Source organism: Calonectris borealis, chromosome 3, assembly GCF_964195595.1.
Source record: "Calonectris borealis chromosome 3, bCalBor7.hap1.2, whole genome shotgun sequence".
NCBI classification, from domain to species: Eukaryota; Metazoa; Chordata; class Aves; order Procellariiformes; family Procellariidae; genus Calonectris; species Calonectris borealis.
The window spans coordinates 98,023,958-98,045,608 of NC_134314.1; the positions used below are offsets into that span (position 1 = coordinate 98,023,958).

The 21,651-nt window shown below is 37.9% G+C and overlaps 2 protein-coding genes across 7 annotated transcripts in view; one reads left to right on the forward strand and one right to left on the reverse strand.

The window, feature by feature from the left end:
* Window positions 1–8,628: 8,628 nt before the first annotated feature.
* CRIPT (CXXC repeat containing interactor of PDZ3 domain) lies at window positions 8,629–13,968 on the reverse strand. Its single transcript, XM_075146868.1, has 5 exons — window positions 13,813–13,968; window positions 13,501–13,566; window positions 13,046–13,100; window positions 12,288–12,391; window positions 8,629–9,392 (listed from the first exon to the last, which is right to left on the reverse strand). The coding sequence occupies exons 1-5, from the start codon at window positions 13,826–13,828 to the stop codon at window positions 9,328–9,330; spliced, it is 306 nt and encodes a 101-aa protein (XP_075002969.1). The 5' UTR covers window positions 13,829–13,968; the 3' UTR covers window positions 8,629–9,327.
* Window positions 13,869–21,651, forward strand: part of PIGF (phosphatidylinositol glycan anchor biosynthesis class F) — a 31,765-nt gene continuing 23,982 nt past the window's right edge. For 5 of the 6 annotated variants that reach the window (XR_012673129.1, XR_012673130.1, XR_012673131.1 and 2 more), the window contains exons 1-4: window positions 13,869–13,951; window positions 14,423–14,673; window positions 16,390–16,481; window positions 17,367–17,483. Coding sequence is in view for 3 of the 6 variants with exons in the window: in XM_075146865.1 (XP_075002966.1) it covers window positions 14,446–14,673; window positions 16,390–16,481; window positions 17,367–17,483 (437 nt within the window). In the remaining 3 variants the exon portion in view is untranslated. Of the gene's footprint in view, window positions 13,952–13,999; window positions 14,073–14,422; window positions 14,674–16,389; window positions 16,482–17,366; window positions 17,484–21,651 lie in introns of those variants that run through there. The other variant, XM_075146863.1, reaches the window with a different exon arrangement.

Sequence of the window (21,651 nt, forward strand, 5' to 3'; positions counted from 1 at the left end):
CTTGAGAATTCTGTCCCATTTCAAAGGATTCTATGGGTTACTTTCCAAAAGATGCTTTGATCAAAAAAACAGGTCTCCCCAGCCAGCATTCCCCCTATGAAGAGCCAGAAGATACAAGATTGACGTAATCTGCTGCTACACTGTCCTCTATCCTTTCTGGCTGGCAGAATTAGGGTGCAAGCTAAAATTCCCAGCTGGCATGGCAAGACAAGGATGCCACAGTGCTTCAGAAACTGCTGCCTGGTAAGCTGCCCTTTGGAAGTCATAGCCCATCGGAAAAATAGCGAGGCAATTATGTGCCCATTCCTAAAAGTTACTAACAGAAATTTGGTTAAGTGGACTACAATGAAATATGGGTAAGTGGCTGCAGAGAGCCATTCTCCTCCCAAACTGCCCCTTTCCTCCACACGAATGCTTCTACATCCTGAAATTAGGACTCTCAAATACATAGAAATGTTACGGGGCCTTCTGCAGGATTCAATGAAGAGGACAAAGCTGTATTTGTGTAGCCCACAAAAAATTTTTTAACCCTTTTCCTTAACCTAAAGCAATTTCCTAGGACAGATTGGAAAAGGGTTGAATGATATACTGTATCATGCAATGACATACCATGCAATATATATATTATAGTAAGTCAGTACTGCACTATCAGCCTTCGATATATAGAAAATGCTCAATCATCAGTTAACAGGCTGCCTCATTCCTCCTGTGAAGGTAATTTATTTATCACTAGCTGGAAATTCCAGCTCAGAAGTCCTGTTTGCCACTTTTTGAAGGGAATACAGAACCAAGGAGGTAACATGATGCTGTTTCTTAAGATCTCTGGGATCAAACAGTCTTTCCAGATCCTTATGCATAGGGAAAAGATCAGCTGCTATTGTATCACTATTTACCTGCTAGTGGCAAGTTGAATTTTTATTAAAGCTTTATTGGAAATAAACCTGCAGTAACAGTAAATCAGATAAAACAAGAGTCATTTTTTATATACCATCACTAATATGCCACATTTTGTACCTTATTCATACTGTGCAGTACCTTATTACACTGCTTGATGTGAGTACCTGTTCTCAATGAAACCAATTCAATGGGAATTAGGTCCCTAACTACCTTTAAAGATTTGCACCAAACTAGGAGGAATACTTGGAGAAAAAGATACTATTCTACATCAAAAAGAGTGGCAAAATCTGACTGTTAACCTGAATTTGAATCAAAAGTTTATCTTCTATAGACATTTGAGTTTTTTCCTATCAGATTATTGATTTATTTTAATATCTGCTCTTTCTTCATCATTCTTAGTTTTACCAATTTTATAAATATAAAATTTTTCACATGTAAATGTACTTTCAGATATAGTTGTGTGTTCCTTAATGCACTGTAATCCTGTTGACCCATCTTCTTGATAAAGAAGATTGTCCTACAACAACCTGGATATGCCTTAATCTTTGGCAGAATTGGGATAATATATCATAACCCATACTGTTGTGGTTTAACCTGGCAGGCAGCCAAATACCACGCAGCCGCTTGCTCACTCCCCCCGCCGGTGGAGCGGGGAGAGAATCGGAAGGGTGGGAGTGAGAAAAACTCGTGAGTTGAGATAAAGACAGTTTAATAGAACAGAAAAAGGAAAATAATAATAATAATGATAGAATATACAAAATGAGTGATGCACAATGCAATTGCTCAGCACCCGCGCTGACCGATAACCAAGTAGCGATCGCTACTTCCTGGATACCATTCATATACTGAGCATGACGTCACATGGTATGGAATACCCCATTAGCCAGCTGGGCTGGCTGTCCTGATTATGTTCCCTCCCATCTCGTGTACCTAGCTCAGTCAGTAGGCACGGGAGCTGTCCTTGGACTAGCTAGGGTACTTAGCAACAACTGAAAACATCAGTGTGTTATCAACATTCTCCTCATACTAAATCCAAAACACAGCACTAGGAAGAAATTTAACCCTATCCCAGCCGAAACCAGGACACATAACGTGTCCAAATAAGAACAAGTTAAACTGATAGTTTTATGTATGAAATGTTCAATAAATATCACATTCCCTGCCTAACTTTAATCAATGCTTAAAGTTGAACAATTATACAGAGAAAGTGTTTACAAAAATAAAACAGCTGTATAACCCCAAGTATTAAGTACTAGTCGTGAAACTTCCATACACACAGACACACGCACATACACACACATAAAATGTTATGGAAAACTGTTTGAATGGACCTGGAAGGGAAGAAAATCCCATATGAAAACTATGATCTATTTGTTTTCCGAATTAACTAATTCCTTCATTAAAGGGGTTCTTTTGTCAAACTCTTGTCTTAGTCTACCTGGTCATACAGGTATTGAAAAGTATTACACACACAAAAGACTCACAGAGACAAGCCATCTCCTAGCAATCTACATATGCCACAGTTTTTTTAAATGAGTTCTAACCCCAACCTGACACCAACTTCCTCAGCAGCCTTGAACAAATCAGCTGAGTGGTTCTCATTTATCTACCTTGCGTGGCATTGTGAGGGAAAATTGACGCTTACCGAGTGCTCAATGACAGAAGCGTGTGCTTGTGCTCCATACACTATTATTGTTGCTAGTACTACCATTTCCTCCCTCAATCCGAGCATTGATTTTTCATTATGAATATAAAGGCAGGAATAAAGCCAGAGCATATGGCACTTTATGGTACAGCAGTCTTTATAAAACTGCATTTCACAGCTAGCATGTGACAGGCGCACTTGTCAAAACCTGGCTAACCTATATATTCACCTCCAAACAATCTTCACGACCTTGCCATACATGGTCTTATATTGGAAAGGATTTTGAAACTTTTAATTATTTGCTGAAACTTTTAATTATTTGCTCAAATAAACTTAACCTTTAAAAAAATTGTCCCTGGCACTCAGCTGTTTCTGAAAAAAACCCCAATCTTCAGAAATCTTTTCTAGAATAAAAAGGCATGGAGATTGCAAGCTAGTTTATATCCTTAATATTTGCATGATCATTTGTTTTTAATTTAGCTAAGATAAATAATTTTAAAAGTTTTCTCTTTTATAATGAATGTACGTGACAGTCTCTAAAAGCTGGTGTTTTTTTCTTCATGTACCATAATACCTGGTTGTCTATTTTTTCCTCAGTGCAACTATCAATGCTGCACTTACTCAAGTTCAGCAATAACATATGCTTGTATGTTAGCCAGGTGCAGAGAGGTAGTTATGATACGAAATCCGGATAAAACAGAAGAAATGAGGGTGAGTATTATCAGCAAAATCTTAAATCAATTGCTTTTGCTGTTCTCTACAGTGTTTTCCTAGAAGCTTCAAAGATTCACTCACACAGTTGACTATTTGTAATGTTTTAGAATCTGCGACAGACATTAAATTTGAACACTTTGACTCCTAAAGCCTGAATTCTGCTGCCCTCGCTAGCAGACACTTTTTTTCTTAGCTACCCAGGATAGGCACACAGAGCCTCTCTGCCCAGAGCCTCCACAACAGCACTGCAGGATGCCACATGGAGTGATGCACGATGCCCCCTTCTCCCTCTTCACTGCAGCCCTACCAAATCTATGTAAATCCATATTGATCTACTTACCTGTCCGCTATTCCTAACCTAGGCTGGAAAATGTGCCAGTTTGGTGAGTTTCTGAATTTAGATTTTACATGTTCTGATGAGAACAGCAGCAACTAATGTTACTAATATCTCATTATCTGAACAAGGATCTATTTTAAGCTTTGAGCAATTAATCTCTCAGTCACTGCTTCAGGCTCTCTTCAAATTCAGGCTGACACCACTGCATACACAAAATACACCTGAACATTTAAAGATTTCTGTGAAACACTAATAAGTAGGGACTACTTAGAAACAAAACAAAACTAATCTGACAATCAGTAGAAAACTCTTCCCTTATATCACTTTTGCTTACTTCCCATCCTTCAAGAAACAATGATTTTGAAAGCCATAAAAGGAAGCTATTCATCACTGAAATGTCATATCATCACTTTTTCAAAAACCTTCCATGGAAAGACAGCGATTTAATTCATGGAGTAAAGTCTTCGCTTAATCCAACTAGCATTTAAATATTTTAATCAATAAAAGATGACAAGTGGACTGGGCTAAATGCCAGCTCCCTGAGAGCCATGCCTTTCGTCAGAGTGTCTCAGTTGCACTGATGTGTTACTGAACAGTAGTAAGCATACCAGAACAGTAAAAGTCTATGACACAATGTGGGAGCTGTATAAACTTAAAATCTTTACCTTCTATGGCAGCAAAAGGAGTAACAGAAAATTAACAGCAAGGAATGATTTCCTGAAGACTGGACTGATAATGATATATTTAAGATGCCTGTGATGAGACACATTAGCCAGTAGAAAATGGCAACTGCGAGTTCTGTGTGTTTGTATGTGACCTGAAGCAGTTAACAGTACTGATATTTAATCATCATAACCATGATGAGGCAGAAAAAACCAACCCTCAACGTTTTTTTTCCCAATACCACTTGGCAGATGAGCATATAGTAAGGGCATTTGCTGTAAGTGCTTATGCTTATATGAATCGCTAACATTGCTAAGTTCAGTCTGCATCCTTCAGTGCAAAGACAGACACAGAAAGGAAAGAATAGTTTCTAGGGGTTTTCTACTAGAAAGCAAATCTGGAAATGTCTGCTTAATTCGGTAGTTATCTGGCCATCAATTCAGTGGTGCCTGAAAAATCTACTTGCTATTTATCACAAATGAATGGCAGCAAGGCAAAAAAATAAGTGTCAGAAGTGTCTTCGTGAATCATGTAAGAAAGTAATCTTTACCAGCAATACCCACATGGAGAACACTCCACTCAGCTCTTCCTTCAGTTTCTTGGCAAGATTTCAAACAAATTCTTCCAGGTCCCTCCAACACATCTGTTCCTGTTGCCCTCAAGTGGGTGAAGTAAGCACTCCTTGTCAACAGAGAACTCGCGTTTTCTTCAGGCGTTAGTCAGACATGATGAACACATGTATACCTCATGCAAGTTCTGTGAAGTGAACTGTGCCCCCCCCCCCATAAAAGTTGATGAAAAATCAGTTTCTGATGAATTTCAGATGATAACTTCTTCCATAAAAGCACAAGTCTAGGAGGAAGACAAGCAGTTCAAAACCAACTGATCTTCACATGAGGCACATTTATAATCTTCACTAAAAGAAACATTTTGGCTTTGTTATTTGTAAGGGCTGTCATCATGCTTATCAGATTGGCCAACCAGTTCTGCTGATTGGGAGAGCAAAAATATTTTTGCTTAATAGCAAACCTCAGCTGTGACATGGCAACGTGTTCATTCTCTTACGATATGCAGGGTGAGTTTGCCTGTCACCAGTATTCTGTTTTGCACCCTTTTTTTTTCTAAACCAGTGATCTGGTGAGATACTGTAAGCAAAACAGATACCTGCATGATGCCATGCTGAACCAGTGCTCACTGAGCAGATAGTTCTATTAAGCAACCGCCAAGTCAGTGACTGGGCAGCAACATCCAAAAACCACTCTTGGATTCTCCAACATCCAAAGCAAATGATAGAAAGGGGCCCATATTTAGGCCATATATACTTACAGGAGATCAAGAAGCCCAGTTTCAATCCAGGGAAAACAATGACTTGTCTGAGCAGGTTTTTAAAGACTTTATTAGCCCAAGAGATCTTATTCTCAGTGTAGAGGCCCTATCACAAACTAAGTTTTGCTATACCAGATATAAAGAGCCACAGCTCCTGCTCTTGGCTTACTGTCTTTCGATGAATAATGAATCTCTCATGCTGGGGATTCTTTCTGCATCTGGGAAACTTACAGCTTTTTATTAGGAAAACATACCAACATGGTTCATTGCACTACTTCAAGCAGCTGCTTAATTCAATCTATTGTTTTTTTAATTTTTGCACATACCTCTTACATCCACTGATAATACAAAGGCACCAGTCATTCTTGCCCAGAATTTATGACAGCGAGATTGGCAGAGGGTCCTGGCCAGAGCGATGCTCAGCTAGTACAGAACTGGAGTATTTGTGCAATCTGAGGCACTGCAGAGAGATGGGCTGATAATAGGAGTGATACCAGAACAAAGCATATAGGTGCAACAGACTTACCATCTGAAACATGTACATCTCTTATTTTGCTAAATAAGAGATTTTGGTGCAAGTCTGGGCCATTCTCAAGAAAAACTGAACGCAAAGTGGTCAGTAACATCCCTGTATATAAGACAAAGTCTTTCTTGCTATCCTTCTGATAATGACGGAAAAGAATAAACCTAAGAGTGGAAAAAACCTGCCACATTTCTACAAGTAAACAATTAAAATAGTCCTAATGCCTTGGAACAGTATTGCCAAATGACTATCCTGGATGGTTCTTTCTACAGCTTCTGCAGCAGCAGAACAGGATTAAAAAAACAAAAACAGAACAGAAAAAACAACATGGGGAAGAATGTGAGAACACCCTGACACAACAAGGACCCTTCAACAGTTCTTGTTCAATTTTAATCTGACTGGCTGCTATAGGCACAGTAACATTTTTATAGCTAATGTGTTCTTTTCTCTCAATAATCTGCATCAAAATGTTGTTTATACTTAGCTCAGTAATAGCTCTGGCCAACGAACACGCAGAAACAGCAAGGACACTATAGGAAAATTCTAATCCTACTAAATTTGGCAGCACATATCTCTTATGTAACCTGTGATTTAGAGGACAGTCTGATCATCTGGGAACATTAATGTGCTCTTCTCAGTACATTAAACAAAAATGGCAACTTTCCATTACAGATTTTCTTTTGTTTTTCACTGCATAATATCTCAGGAAAGGCGTCCCATGCTTAACAAGACATTTTTAGTATCAACAAAAATGCTTTTATATGACAATTCAATTATAAAAGTTAACTTTAAGTGCTTCTTTGCCAAGATTGCCTCGAACTGTGGTGCATCTCAGAGGTGCAGGAGAAGGCTTGTGATCTAAATTTAAAGCAACGGGTCTCCAAAACAATGCTTGGAAAATGGGCTTTTCTGAAAGATGACTGTTCCATCAGCAAATTTTACAGATCTCAGGAACTGAACCTCGCACAAGGCTAGGAAGGTTTGAGACCTACAGATGGAAGATCCCAAGCATGTACAAACCACTAGAACAACAAACCACTGTTTGTATCCACTATTAAAAAAACCCCAAACAAAACCTGTCCTCCGTTTCCAACAAAAATACATTCTAACATGCAAAAGCAGCTGCCCAGTAATAGGATACAGGTGCATAAAAGCTCTATTTACAAAATAATTATGAAAAAAGGATCATATTATTTAAATCCCTGTTGTTCTTAAATCAGTTACAAAATGAGATAAGAGTTCATTCAGTGCCAATATTTACAAAGTGCAATAAACATTCAATTCATACCACATATTCAAGAATTACAAAGGCGTGCTTTTGAAATAGAGATACTGGCAAGTTTTAGGAAGACAAGAAAAGAAGTTTTATTCACAGAATAGCAAAAATCAATCAATCTTATAGAACACACCCATAAAGGGTGAAGAGTTCAGAGAATATCGGAGAATCTGCCATCTGAAATCGCCACACACACTGCTGACAAGCGCTTGCTGCAAAACTTGAAGTCAATTAATTACAGACATTTTCTTTTCATCCATACAAAGGATATGCCATAGAGCTGTACACTAATATTATAATTCCTTGATGTGTTTGGAAACAAGTGGCCACTACCATGTGGAAATAACTTTGCAGGCTGCCAGCTATCACCAGCTAGCTAATCCACGTACCTCCATTCAATTGTTAAGGTAGGTGAAGTTTTTAAAATGAAAAGCAGCAGCATTGCTCTCTTCTTTTGGGGGACCCAGCTCATTCCACTATCCTGACAAAGCTTCTTAGTAAACAGAAAATGCTGAAAAGAATTACCATTTTAGCAACTGCAGGATGTCAACACATTTGGAACAAGAAACTTTGGTGACAAATGCTCAATAATGGATAGTTAAGGGTGACATGAAATGTCAGGCAACACCCTTTAGAGGGCTACTTACAGCACAACCACAGCATGGCAGGAGCTAAGAGCAAAAAGAATAACTATATCCCCAATATTCTTTATCTTCTCCCACCAACACACAGAAAGAACAGCGATTTTTCAGTCTCCATTAGTCATGCAGTTGTCTCAGTAATAGATATTAGAACAAAAGGAAACCTAAACCAGAGTATTCATAGGGAAATTCCCACTGATAATTTTTCTGTTACAGTTGAAAGTAAGTTGCAAAAGCATAGGAGGAGTAAACACTTAAACAGGTCTAGTTAAAACCCCACCATGAATTGAGAGTACCGTTCTTTTCCCTCAAAATGCATGCATAATGAGCACTTACTACTCTCCGTAACATAAATTGCTTTCTTATGTAGAAACTAATCAAAGGACAGAAGAAATGCAGAGCCACACTCAGCCTCTCATGTTCAGAGAGGCTCACTTCAAGTATTGTATCAAACCAATGCTGAAGAGAAGGCAGCCTGTTTTGATCTTTCAAATTTGACATGTATATAAGCAATCACATCACAGAATTCAAAAGCCAGTTTCAAACCAAGTATTTAAAAGCCAGACTATGCTTAAAAGCCTGAAATGATGAGACTGACACCTGGCATTAGAAATTGATGCTCATTATTTTATTGCCTTGGGCCACTAGATGCTGTATGTAAAGCCTCCTTAGAGGCTAACAAGTGAACAGCTAATCAGTCTTACTGCCAAAGTAAGAACTGGCAGAGTAACACACTAGATTTCAGTAGTTTAACAATTTCTCATTTAACCAACCCTACTGTAGGCAGAAACAAAATGCAGTAGGACAATTGCATTACAATCTGAAGAGCAATACTTAGAGAGGAGGGTGTAATAGTTTGGGGCGAGATTAATTATAAATACCTATAAGCATAGAACTAAATGAAGATACTATGAGGTGATACAGGCTCATATTTTATACATCTATAAAATACTACTATCAGACAAGCATAAGACTCAAGATACGGCAAAAGAATAAAAGTGTTAATCTCAAAGATCTGTGTTATGATGGTAACATAGTTTCAACCTATTCACTAGGATCTTCTCATTCACTTTGAACTGTGTCAGTTGCTTCAAACCATTACCTTTAAATACCAGTTAACATTAGTGCTAAAACAATGAAATTAAAATATTATGTACATTTCTAGGCAAACAATCAGGCTATCTTTACCTCTCATCTCATTCCAAGGAAATGTATTATCTTCCAGAAAGTAATATTCACAAATGATTTTAGAGAAAGGTACAAAGACACAGAAGTTAAAGTTCATAAAAAGACTAGTCAATACAATTAGACAGAAGTTTGCTTGTAGTTCTTCGTATCCAAGACCTTCTTGCCACACATTGAGCAGATGCCTATAAGCACACAAAAGGTGTGTAAATTATTTTAAAATCATTAAAGTTTTTCTTCAAAAACATAGTTGCTATGTTTTTGTAAAGATCATTTCAAAAAACTGTTTAAATGAGCTCTCACTGACAACCTATCTGTGCATTTTCTCACCAGATATTGCAAATTCAGAAATAATAATATAACTTCTAATACAAATTAGTATTTGCAGCATATGTGTAATACTGCCACTTAAAAAAAAAAAAAAGCTCTATTTTGAGAGCATTATGATTCACAACTCTGCCCAAAGCCTCTGTAATTTGCTGGAATACTGGAAGAGAGCCAGGAAAGGCTCCCATCTGGCAAACAGGTAAAAATGGTCTATTATTAAACTTTGTCAGTCCTGCGGCCAAACTGAGGCCTGAGATGTACAGAAAGTAGGTAGGCTAAGAAAACAGTCCCCAACAAACTGACTCTAAATGGAAGATTAACAGGTGGGGAGCTTCAGACAATTGAGAAAGTTGAAGAGAATACGGTTTCATAGAATTAAGTTATTTATAGAGTAGTAGAAGTGAGAAACTATGGCCACCAAGAACACTTGAGAGTTGAAGTGAAGATGACCACTGATGTCCCAGAGGATTTTGACCTAAACCCAAAGAGTGGCAAGCCAGAAGACTCGAGCAGCAAAAAGTACTCAAGTTCAGCAGGGGCAGGGGGGCAGGTTGTCTGAACGTTTCCCTCTTCTTCTAAAGCAGAAAGGTGCTAAGTTTTTTGTGTGGCAGGGCCACATCTTGTTTTACAAGACCATTCATCAGCAGACAAAAAAAACATGTCGAGTGGCAACTATTCCTGTTAACTCTCTCCAAATTGTGTCCTTTCATATATTGACATCATGTGACTGGACACATATCTAAGAGTCCATTAGGAAAGAGAACAGCAGGGAACGTGCCACATGATTTACTTCGGAGAGAAAAATCCAGCCCACAGGCTGTTCACTTCAGGTCTAAATTGAGGAGTAATTAACTTTAGATTGCCTCTCAGTTTCAGAGATATGCAACAGTTGAAGCACTAAGCCATATGACTGCATTTGCTTCAAGAAACATGCCATAACCATGCCTTTGATGGTCAGAACTTGAACCTAAAGCACTTAAGAGTTCTGAATTTTATGAAGAAACCAAATTCAACCTAGAAGGATACACAAGCAGACAAAAGACGAAATCCTGAAGCCCACCCAAAACCAGCCATAAGTTTAAGAAAGAGAACAAAGTTCTACCATATGGGATTCAGGCAGCCATCTGGTGAGCATCTAGCAACTAGAAAAGGCACCCCTCCTACAGTAGGCTGCTAAACCACTGACTCGGTGACACAGTACACATTTATAGAACAATTAAAGTAATTTCATAAACAAAACTTACTACTGGTTAGCTGCAGCTCTGTATTTAACAATTGGTTCACCCCATGTCTGGGTGTTATGTGGATTCTTTGGTATTAATAATGTAGTTGAGTTCATGTTCTTTTTTTCCCCTCCAGGAATTAAAAGTTTGAGCCCCTTTGCTTACCTACTCAAAATCACAAGACTAGTACAAGTTTTATATCCTTAAGGCTCTCCATCAAATTTGCTTGAAATTGATCTTTTTCCCTTCAGGAATTTTTGAACAATTTTTAACAATACTGAAGACTTATTATGAATATGGGAGATAGAAAGCTTCCAGCTATAAGCAGAATTTCAGTGCAGTGATTCACACATAATATATAAAGCCTTTCTGTATTTATGAGTTATGTACTTCTCAGTGCAATATCTTGTTTTCTAGGGAAGATGATTATATTCTTCTTTTTCATTTTTCAGTTTCACCTTAAGCCAAGCTTGCCTTACAATGCATCGAGCGTGTTCACAACTGCACCAGAGACTCCTTTTAAAGAAATGAACCTTTTAATGGCTTATGTTAAGCCACTGAATGCGTAAGAATACGTGCAGGTACAAAGACAACCATGAGTATGATTTGCCTTCAGAAACACTTTCTTAATTGCTTTTACAACTCGATTTATTTTTTTCTCTTTGCCTTTTATTCCCCAAGTATACTACTTTTGTTAAACTAGCCTATCACTTTACCAAGATCAGAAGTTGGATTTTTGGTTGTTTTGTGGGGTTTTTTTGAGGGATGGATGGGTCTGGGGTGTTTGGTTTTTGGTTTGAGGTTTTTTGTTTGTTTTGGGGATGTTTGTTTGTTTGTTTGTTTGTTTTTTTGAGACCACTATTTAGAGTTTTAGATTTAGCTATTATAAAAAGGTAAGAGGGGAGAAGGGAGCAGAAAAGGGACTGCAACAAGCAATTGAGTTTTACAAAGTCTGATTTTTTTTAAAACTGAGAAAAATCAAACTTGCTAGATGACAGTTTTCTATGCAATTGCTAAGATTAAGCTTACGGTTACTCTTCCAATTCGACTGCTTTAGATATCAGAAACCTTCTAAAAGAAGCGGAATCACAGAATGACTTAGATTGGAAAGGATCTCCAGCAGTTTCTAGTCCTGCCCCACTCAAAACACGGCCAACTTGGGTGAGGCTGGCTCAGGGCTTTTCAGGTCAAGCTCTGAATACCTCCCATAGAGATTTCACAACCTCTGTGGGTCTCTGTTATTACAATATTTGACCATCCTCACAGTGAAAATTGCTTTCCTTGTACATAATTAGAATTTTCCATATTCTAACCTGTATACGTTGTCTCTTATCCTATTACTGTGCACCTTAGAAGAGTCTGACTCCATCTTCTCTACACCTTCCTATTAGTAGTTGAAGATAGCAATTAAATCTCATCTTAGCCTTCTCTTTCTAAGGTGAAACAAATTCAAGAGTTCCACTTGCTCTCTAATTTCAAAACAAACTGGTTTGAATAAACTGGGATAATTTGGCACTCAGTGAAACTCACCTTTTTTGTATGCACATCCTTGACAATAGTGAGACCCTGGCTGATGGACAGAACTCTTACAAATCCGACATATTGCAAATTTGTTCTTTCCATAAGGATCAAACCTGGGAAAAAGGAAAAGTATTTTATTTATTTATACACTTTGAAATAAAGCATTTCCTCTGCCTCATCCTAAAGAGTCTAAGCCAGAGGGCACTGATGGAAACTCCAGCAAAAACTGTAATTTAGAAAAGGGACATACAAGGATTATTTCTAATAGGCTGCACAAAGTCTACAGAAAAGCTCCCACTTTCCCCATTAAGAGAGATTTCTTGCATTCTGGACAAAAACTTAACAAAAGCAGAACTAAAAATGTGTCTTTTTATTAAGATACTAGACTATTCTGAACTATTTTTGTCCCCTTGAATAACTGAACATCCCTCAGACATTAAGAAAATGCTCAAGAGATTGTACCAGCAATCTTACCACAGAAGATAAGCCTTCCCAGCTCCTCTCTTAACAAAAGCATCAAACCATAGCAATTTTGGTGAGAACTGCAGTAAAATAGTTCCCCAAACTCTATGATTCAGCAGAAAGCACCCATAAAATATGTATGGACATACTTTTACCAACTAATCAAATGTCATAATTCCCACTTTTTTTTTTTTTTAAAAAGGTGTATTTTGGACAAGCTTTGAGCAGTTGCCCAGGTATGCAGGAAACAGGCCTCAGTAACAGCAAACTGACTTTTTTAGCCAAGATCAGTATTAAATACTAACCTTGCCTTCTTTGAGGTCAATACCTTGTTTTCATTTAACTTGCGGCCACCACTTTCTACAAAAGAATAAAACCATAAACTAATAAATTTCCCAGTTCCAAGCATACTTTAAAAAGCTTAGTTTAGAGCTTTTACACATGTGCAAATAAAGTGACAAAGAGAGATAAAACATATAGCACAGCATTAAAGCACAGGACAACAGAATACTTTATACTGCGCTCCGTTTGCGTATCGTCATTCCATACAAGGAGAATACAAACAGACAAGTTCAATACTGAAGAGCTCAGGGTAAATAAATTCCCAATGCATTAAATCAGCATGGGAAGGAAACTACAGGAGTTAAAAATTAAGCGGATTAACTATTTCAAATTTTAGCCTTAAGATCGTAAGATAGCTCCAGTGCCCAACTGGCTCTAAGATACCTGAAAAACAAGTGTTAAACCTCCCCAAGATTACCTGTAGTGTTTCTTGCACCATCTTTCCACGTATCGGGAGTGATTACCGTACCGAGTTTCTTCTCACCTACGTAAAGAAACATCACAAAGGAAAAAATTAAAACTACACTGCATTAATACTCACAACAAGCGCTGCCTGCGGGAGAATGACAGCTCACACACGGACATTCCCGGAACCGCCACCTACAGCCCGCCCTATACAGCCCAGGACCCGTAGCTGCTGCTGCTGCTGCTGCTGCTGCTGAGCTCAGGGGACGCCCGGGACCCCCGAGAGCAGGGCCCCCCCCCGCTCCCCCAGGCCGCCCGCACTCACACTTCTCGCACACCATGGCGGCCCCCACAACAACAAACAGCCACTTCCGGGCCCGCCCCGGAACTGACGGAGTGGCGCCGCCGGTTTCCGTTGCCGGGCGGTCCCGCGCGCGCACCGCGGCGGCGGCGACGACGCTGCGGTAAGAGGCGGACCGGCACCCCACCCCACTCCCCCCCGCCCCTCACGGCCCGGACAGGCGCTGCCGAGCGGGGCCCGTCAGGAGGCCGCCCCGCCGCTGTCCCCCGGCTGAAGAGGGAGCGGTGAGGAGCAGCCCGGCCCGGGCGGCTGGGAAAGCCCAGGCGCGGAAGGGGCTGAGGCGGTTCCCTCTGAGGAGGCGCGCTCGGTGGTGTGAGGGGTGCCGGTGCGGGGGCAGGCTGCCGGCTCGGTGCGAGCGCTCAGCTTGCCCCGCTCGCATAGCGCAGTGCTGCTGTGTCCGTGGGTTTGGGGTTGGTTTTTAAACGAAGGAATGACAGTCTTCTACCCCAAAATAATCACTTTCACCCCCAAACTGAGCTCAGAGCTCTGCCTTGTGTATTGCGATTAGGAAAAACCTTACCCTGTAGTGCTTCTGCTGCGTTTCAGTAACGGTGTGCGGCTTGCTGTCTTGCAGGTGGCCGGTTAATAGGGAACACAATGAAAGAAGCAGAAATAAGGAGGCTCTTGGCTGCCAACCTCCTCTGTGTTTTTTCTATTATTCTGACAGCGGTTGTTCCAGCTTTCTTCTGGGACGGATTCACAGTGTTGGGAACACACCTCGCGTGGCTGTGTATTTGTTCTGTTTGTGTTAGTGCCCTTAATATAATCTTGCACTTAGTCCTTAAAACAAATTTGTCTCCTAAGAGAAGTTCGTTTGCTCACAAGGTAAGATTTTTATTCTTAAATTGCTACCAGACAATACGGAGAGGAAGCAAGTCCTTTCACTGAAATAATCAAATGAGAAAGAAAGAAAGAAGACAATTTTTGGTGGTGAATTCTTGTTTTCCATGAATGAGCTGAGTGTAGCACCTTTCGAAATAAGTTCTCCAATATTTTTGTGATGTTAAACTTTCTCTACCTGTAAATAACCTGTTCATGTGAGCGATTCTGTGCCTTTCCTGTTCCTTGTCAGTATATTGTTGTTTGTAGTCCCAGCTGTTGATCTTCCAACAATTTGCATGGTGGCAAAAGTCGGCAAAGTTGAATGGGTGCAGAACTCATTTCATAGTCCAGGCCTGACCTTCAGCGTTATGAAGAAACACTTTTCTCATGTGTAGTTATAAGTTTCTAATAACTTTAAAGCAAGAGAAATAGTTGTTAGGATTTGAGATGTAAAAGAGAGACTAGCTCGTTACAATTTAAACAAAGTTGGTACTTTTTAAAAAATGACATGGAAAAGTATTAAAATGGCTACATTTCCTTGGATGATGAAATTTGCATACAGAGGAATTAAAATCTGGGAGAAATTTTTGTAGTTACAGTTTGTAACAGGAGCATTAAAGGTATGAATCCCAATGAAATAGGTTTGAACAGAGCGAATTTGGAGCAGCACACAACTTGTTCAGAATAATACAATATTCTACACCAGACTTGTATTATTGGTGGAGAATACACTGGCATTTTGAAGTCAGGTGGATAGTCTTGCACTCCCAACTTGCTGAGTCAGACAAGATTTAGTGCTCTGATGTGGTGATTCTTAAACATTTAAGCAAACATCCCTGAAAGCAGTATCTTTGTATGCAAAGCATCTGTTTAGTTTTGCTAACTGAGGGGGATGTGAAATACACAGAGTCATTATGGAAAACAAGTATTTTAACCGCCTGTGATTTAAAAATGAAGCAGGCTTCATGTTCTAGGTTAGATTTCATCCCAGCCTAGCATATGGGATAAACATTAAAAAAAAAAGTGTTCAAGTGAAATTATGGATTTCCGTTGGTGACCTGATCCGAGCAGACCTATCCAGAACTGTTTTTCAAGGGGCTATGCTTCTATATAATATAGCGAGTACCCAGAAACTGTTGTTTAAATTCATAGAAAATTAGATCTGTTTTGCAGATTTATAGAAAGTCATGGACATTTCTCAAATGGATTTAGAATTTAAGATGCCAAGTTCAAAATGTAGTGGTTTTTATTTCATGTAATTTTAAGTATTACATTTGATTCTGAATGTCAGTGGTTTTTTTTCATATTACATATTTTCTTGCTTTTAAATATTTTTTTACTTTCTGTGAAAGATGCCTTTTAATGAATGGACATAACACTCAGATGTAAAACAGAAATGTAAAAATATCCAATAAAATTATCTCTATTTATCTTGTCATTTCCAGTTATATTTTTTGTATGTTTGCCTTATTGTAATAGGGTGCATGAAAAAATTTTAGGTGGAGTTTAATTAATTAATTAATTTTAATTAATTATTTAAAGTATTAAACAGAGGGAAAACTGTTTTGAAATATGCCATGCTATTATCATACTGTGCTGTAGCTGAAATTAAAGAAATAGGTAGAGTACAATGCTGTTGATAAGATACAGACTACGTATGTTACTTATGTTCTCTTTTCTTTTGAAACATTATTCTGATATTTTATTGCTCTTTTTTAGATATCCAGATTTCTAAAATGCTGTATATACTTTTTCATGTCTTGCATACTATTTCATGCGATTATTGTTCTTTATGGAGCGCCTCTCATAGAGTAAGTCAGAAGACCCTATCTTTCTCTAAACATTTTAAGGGGCAGTTCTCCTTGCAGATACTGGTATAAGTACTTGTATGTTTCCTGGTACATTGGAAGTTAAAGGATAAGCTTCTGGCTGGGGGAAGAAGGGTGGCTGTTTTGGGTTTTTTGGAGGGTTTTTTTTTGGCTTTTTTTAGAAGCTGGCTCTTACAATTTCTGTATATTCGGAGTTGTGTCATTCAAGATGGCTACGAACAACTCCTTTTACTTCAATATTTATGTTAAACATATGGGTACAAACATTTTTCCAAGTTTCATTTAGTCATTTTCCCCATAAGATTCTAAAACACTCATCTTGCATATCTTTCATCCTTTTCATATTAGTGTTTTAATTTTTAGGAGTGATTAAAAAAGAAAAAAAAAAACAAAACAAAAAAAAACACAAAAAAGGAGAAGCATGAAGCAGCCTGATTTCTGAGAGGGTTACTAAGTTACTGACTAACAATGGCATCATGTAGTTTGGTTTCGTGGTTGCTTCCACAACATCAAACTAGAAAAATAAATGGAATAATGAAGTAAATATCCAAATGTACTTAAATTCAGAAGTAATGCTCTATATGAGGTACACCTGTGTTTTTTAAAATATTACAGGTATCAGGCATTTAAAATAATTACTGCATTTCAGTCTTTGTTGAAATAACAAACAGATAACCAGAATTCTTTCCATCTTTCTTTACTATTCTACAAAGTAAGAAGAAAATACTTTATTCTTCTACATGAGGTTTCAGAAAGCATGCATGCTTTCACAAGTTGACTTAGAGGGGTTTTTTTTATCCTAAATCTTGGAACTCTTAGAAAATTAGTAACTACCTCACTTAATTTTGTAATATTCCTTCTTTGTAGGTCAGTGACTGAGACATTTTTGTTTGCAGTTCTCCTGTCTACCTTTACTACTTTACAATGCTTGTGTATGCTGGGACCAAACATACAAGCATGGATACGGGTATTTAGTAAAAATGGGTAAGTTCTATTCTAAAGTTTCTGATCTTACCCAGAGTAGAAAAGGACAGAATTGATGTAAACAATATATCATGGAATTTTTTTGTAAAGAAAGGAAAACTTCCTGAATTATGGGTGTGTTTCATGTTTGTAATTACAGGCTTATGAAAGTTCTTCTGGCAAAATTATTATTTATTTTGAAGACATTGATTCAAAAAACTGGCTTTTTATTTTTGGTGTCCAGACACTAAATCTCACTTTATATGTGTTTGAAGGAAGTAAAGTTTCAAACGCACTTTTTACTGGTGTAAAACTGTTGTGCGGTCCAGTATGATGGTTGTCAAATAAAGAGGAGACCTCGGACTGAGCTGTACAGGGAGAATCTTGCACATGGTCCAATAGTACCTTCGTAAATACAGCTTTTAAAGTAGGAATAACAAGCCAAAACAAACACTATTTTAATAGTATTTTTAACTTGAATATAATGGTGAAAATGATATATAATTTACTATAGTCTTAAGTACATCATCTTTACCCATGCTCTTTCTCAAATTTCAGCTTTCATAGCTTTCAAAGAAAGCTGTTTTCAGTGTCAGAGTTTTCAAGCATTAATTTTTTTCAAGAGTATGTTTAAAGTAAAATGAGCCTTTTTACCTCATTTTCACCTCAGTGACAGCCATGACATTAGCATGTGTCAAGGATAATGTATTTTTCAGAAGTATTCTACCTCTTCTGCCTTTTTTTACTCACAGGGCTGTTGGAAGACTGGGGCGCTGAAACATAAAGAAGCCCCACATATGCTTGAGATTTAATAAGATGTTAACATTCATTCCCTTTTAATAGTTAATAAGGATGAAGTCTCATCTCAAAAGAAAGTGAAAAGTTGTGTAACGCTGCTGACTTACAGAGTTACTTTTGGTTTAAACTTCTGTAGAGGAGGACAAAAGTAGACTTTTTATAGCAGTTTCAGGTATTGACTTTTGTTTTATCTCAGTTCTCAGCTTACTGAAAAATATCTTGAATTCTTATTCAAGTCAGTTATGCTTGGTTTTTTAATTTCAGTGGAAGGGTTGAATAGACTTTAATAAAAGCATGGAGTTGTTTAACGAAAGCAAATCATTGCTGATACACTTAGTCATCTTTGGAGGTTTTGCAACTGGAAATAATAGTTGAATTGAAGTAACAGATGTTTGACAACATTCTGTCTTTGTGCCAGGTTAGATTTTGAATGCCTGTCAATTTCTTTCTTTCCTAGTCTAGATATTAATGTTATTTCAGCACAATTATTGCATAGGAAACAGAGTTTTCTTGTTTTGACATTTTTGCTGTGACAACTTGTACATACTTCTTACTAGTGAGCTATGTGACGTTATCTTAATAAAATATCTATTTAATAATGATGTTTATTTAGACTAGCTTTTGAATGAAAGTAGACTACAAAGAAATATTGTAGCAATTTTTTTTATGGATTGTAGCAAGCTGCTCTTTTAAAAATAATCCTGTGTTTTTTCATTTGACCTCATGAATGAGTTGCAACGTCTTGCGTTTAAGCGTGAGCTGAGTGTGGACAATGATGTATTAAGAGGTCTCTGACTTAACCAATGTGGAATGAAGTGGGACTGGTTGAAGGGAGGAAAAGGATGGTTAGGTAATATCAACACAGCTGTTTGCCTTGAAAGAAGAGTTTAGTGAATTGAATTGCACTGGAACAGCAAGCTGGAAAGTCTGATTAAGCGTATAGCTTAGTATGAAAAAGGAATGTGTTTTAAAAATATCTGAATACAATCTAGACTTAAGTAACTACTGGCATTTTTTTGGTTACTCTTATTTGCCTGTGCAATATTTATAAGATAAAAATGTGCTTGTGCTATTGTCTTTGCAGAAAGACAGAAGATGACATCTAGAAAAAGAAAGTTTATCTTGATATGTCAAGTATAAATAAGTAACAGATATTAATTACCTAGCTGTTGCTCTGGATAGCTTCTGCTATGTTTTAGGTGGTCTAGTGTGAAAATAATGATGTGCGTAATGTTTTGTCATAGGACTATTCATAAAGTTACATTCAAGTGACTTGTATGTAGTCTATTGCATCGTAATAGCTATGGTACAATTGAGTCAGACTGACTTAAATATTTTGGAGATAATGCTGCAAAGTGCTTATTTTTTCTGCTTAGCAGAGATACTTAGCTTTTTCTGTTTCTACTTGCAGCACTTAGAAGTGCAGTCACTGCTAGTAAAATAACGTCTAATAAAGTTACTACAAGATCAGTCTTTAAGTGCCCATGCCCCTGGGAGGTGCCGTCTCATGATAACATGTAATCTGTGACACTGCAGGTTTACTGTTTGTATTATAAAGTTTGGGTTGTTGGTGGTGTGGAGGGGAGGTGTTGTGTGGTTGGTGGTGGGTTTTTTTTGTATACATGAAACAATTGCATGCAACACATGGAGTCTGCACATAGAAACATGTGTGCTAACATGAGTTGTAGCTCAGAAAATGGCACATGCTCCATGTTTTCAAACTGAGTACACTTTTGAATTGGAAGTGTCGATTTGATGGACCAAATACATTTCTTTTTTTTTTTTAATTACTTTAAAAAATGTGAACAATTTGTTCTTACCCGCATATTTCTAGTCTATGTACACATAGAATGTATGACAAAAGTAAGTTTGTGTAGCCTACATCATAAAAACTTCAATTCTAACTAGGCTGTAAATAGGGCTCTTTTCACTAATTCTGTGTTTGGGAAGGGGTGGACCCATGCCAGCTATCTCTGGACTCTGTATTCTGACATCTAGTGTTGTGACCAATGTCATGACACTGGTCATATGCTATCATCTGCTGCTGTAAGCAGATGGAGGGAAATAAAAGCTACAGAAAGGGTTATCGGCACTAGTGGAAGCGGGTGACTATTCTTTAAATGGCTTTCCAGTAATTGTTGGCTGAAATAGCTTCCTGCATAAAAGCCTTTAAGAAATCAGCTTTCAATTGCTGATTTTTATTGCTCCTTTTGGAGACTGTTTATTTCAAGTCACTACTGTGAGTAATTGTGTTGAAATTTCTGGTATAATGGCAATTATAAGATGTCACCTGGGTAGGAAGTAGATTTTATTTGGAGCTTGCCAAAAAATAGTATAAACCCATAACTTTAGGGCTCCTTCCAGTTTTCATTTCACCTATTTTATCACTTGTTTGTGAACTGCATACTCTTACCGACTTGGAAATGTCCTTTGTAAAGGTAGGCATCATCCAATACTAAGTGCTGCTTAGTGTTTCAGTCCTGCTGCAGCCCAAAATTCCAGATGTTGTCTATCCAGGAGCTGTCTTAGTAAATTCTTTTGTTGGCTAACCTCTTACTTCAAACATTACTTAAAACAGCACTTAATGTATTATATTAAAGGGATTAAATAATTACTTTAGGCTTTAAAAGGCCTTTGTGCCACTAGTGACCATTTATTGTCTTAAATATTGCTAGTTTTGCCTGCAGAATGATCGTTGTAGTTTATTTGTAGTTAAAAAATAACCTATAAAACTCAAAGTTTATAAACGTTGCTGCAGTTGTTAGCCTCATGCAAATGAGGGGTTTATGTGACAGGTTAATGGGTTAAAGAATACCTGCAAAAATTCCAATGAGTGACATTCCACGAACAAAAGAGAATAATCAAAGCATTGTTCCTTCGGGATAATGTTGGAGGACAAGTCAGGCTGTATTTGAGTAGCCAGTGTCCATGCTGTAGAGTGGTTAAATTAGCAGCCCAAATGGTTCCCAAACTAGCAATGGCTGTTCTTCACTTGGGCACTATGCCTTGCTAATTCTGTTGTTTTGCATTTGGACTCAGTCTGGTATCTCCATATGGTGCAGCAGTATGTGTGTAGATTTACCAGATGAGATGTCTTGTGGGGTATAAATGTACCTCAGTCAGTCCTCAGTATATTCTGCTGGCTCTTTCACTGCTTTAAGGCTGTAGTGAATGTTCTCTTCCCCATGCTGCCTAACAGCTCTCTGCTCAGTTATTCAGCTTCTGAAAATAATTTACAAGAATTTTCTATGTGCAGACTCCTAAACAATTTTGTAGTTAAATCAAGACCTTTCCCTTTAAAAAAAAATCTCACACTGGTAGGATTGTGAATTGAAATGGAGCGTTTTAAGTTAAAGGGATGGGGTTACTGTAGAAGAACAAGTGCTGCTCA

Excerpts from the sequence above, each read along its gene's own strand:
- CRIPT (XM_075146868.1), bottom strand. Across the intron at positions 13,101-13,500 it reads TGGTGCAAGAAACACTACAG|AAAGTGGTGGCCGCAAGTTA; the intron begins GTAATCTTGGGG and ends ATTCTTTTGTAG. Across the intron at positions 9,393-12,287 it reads AGGATGTGCATACAAAAAAG|GCATCTGCTCAATGTGTGGC; the intron begins GTGAGTTTCACT and ends GTGTGCTTATAG.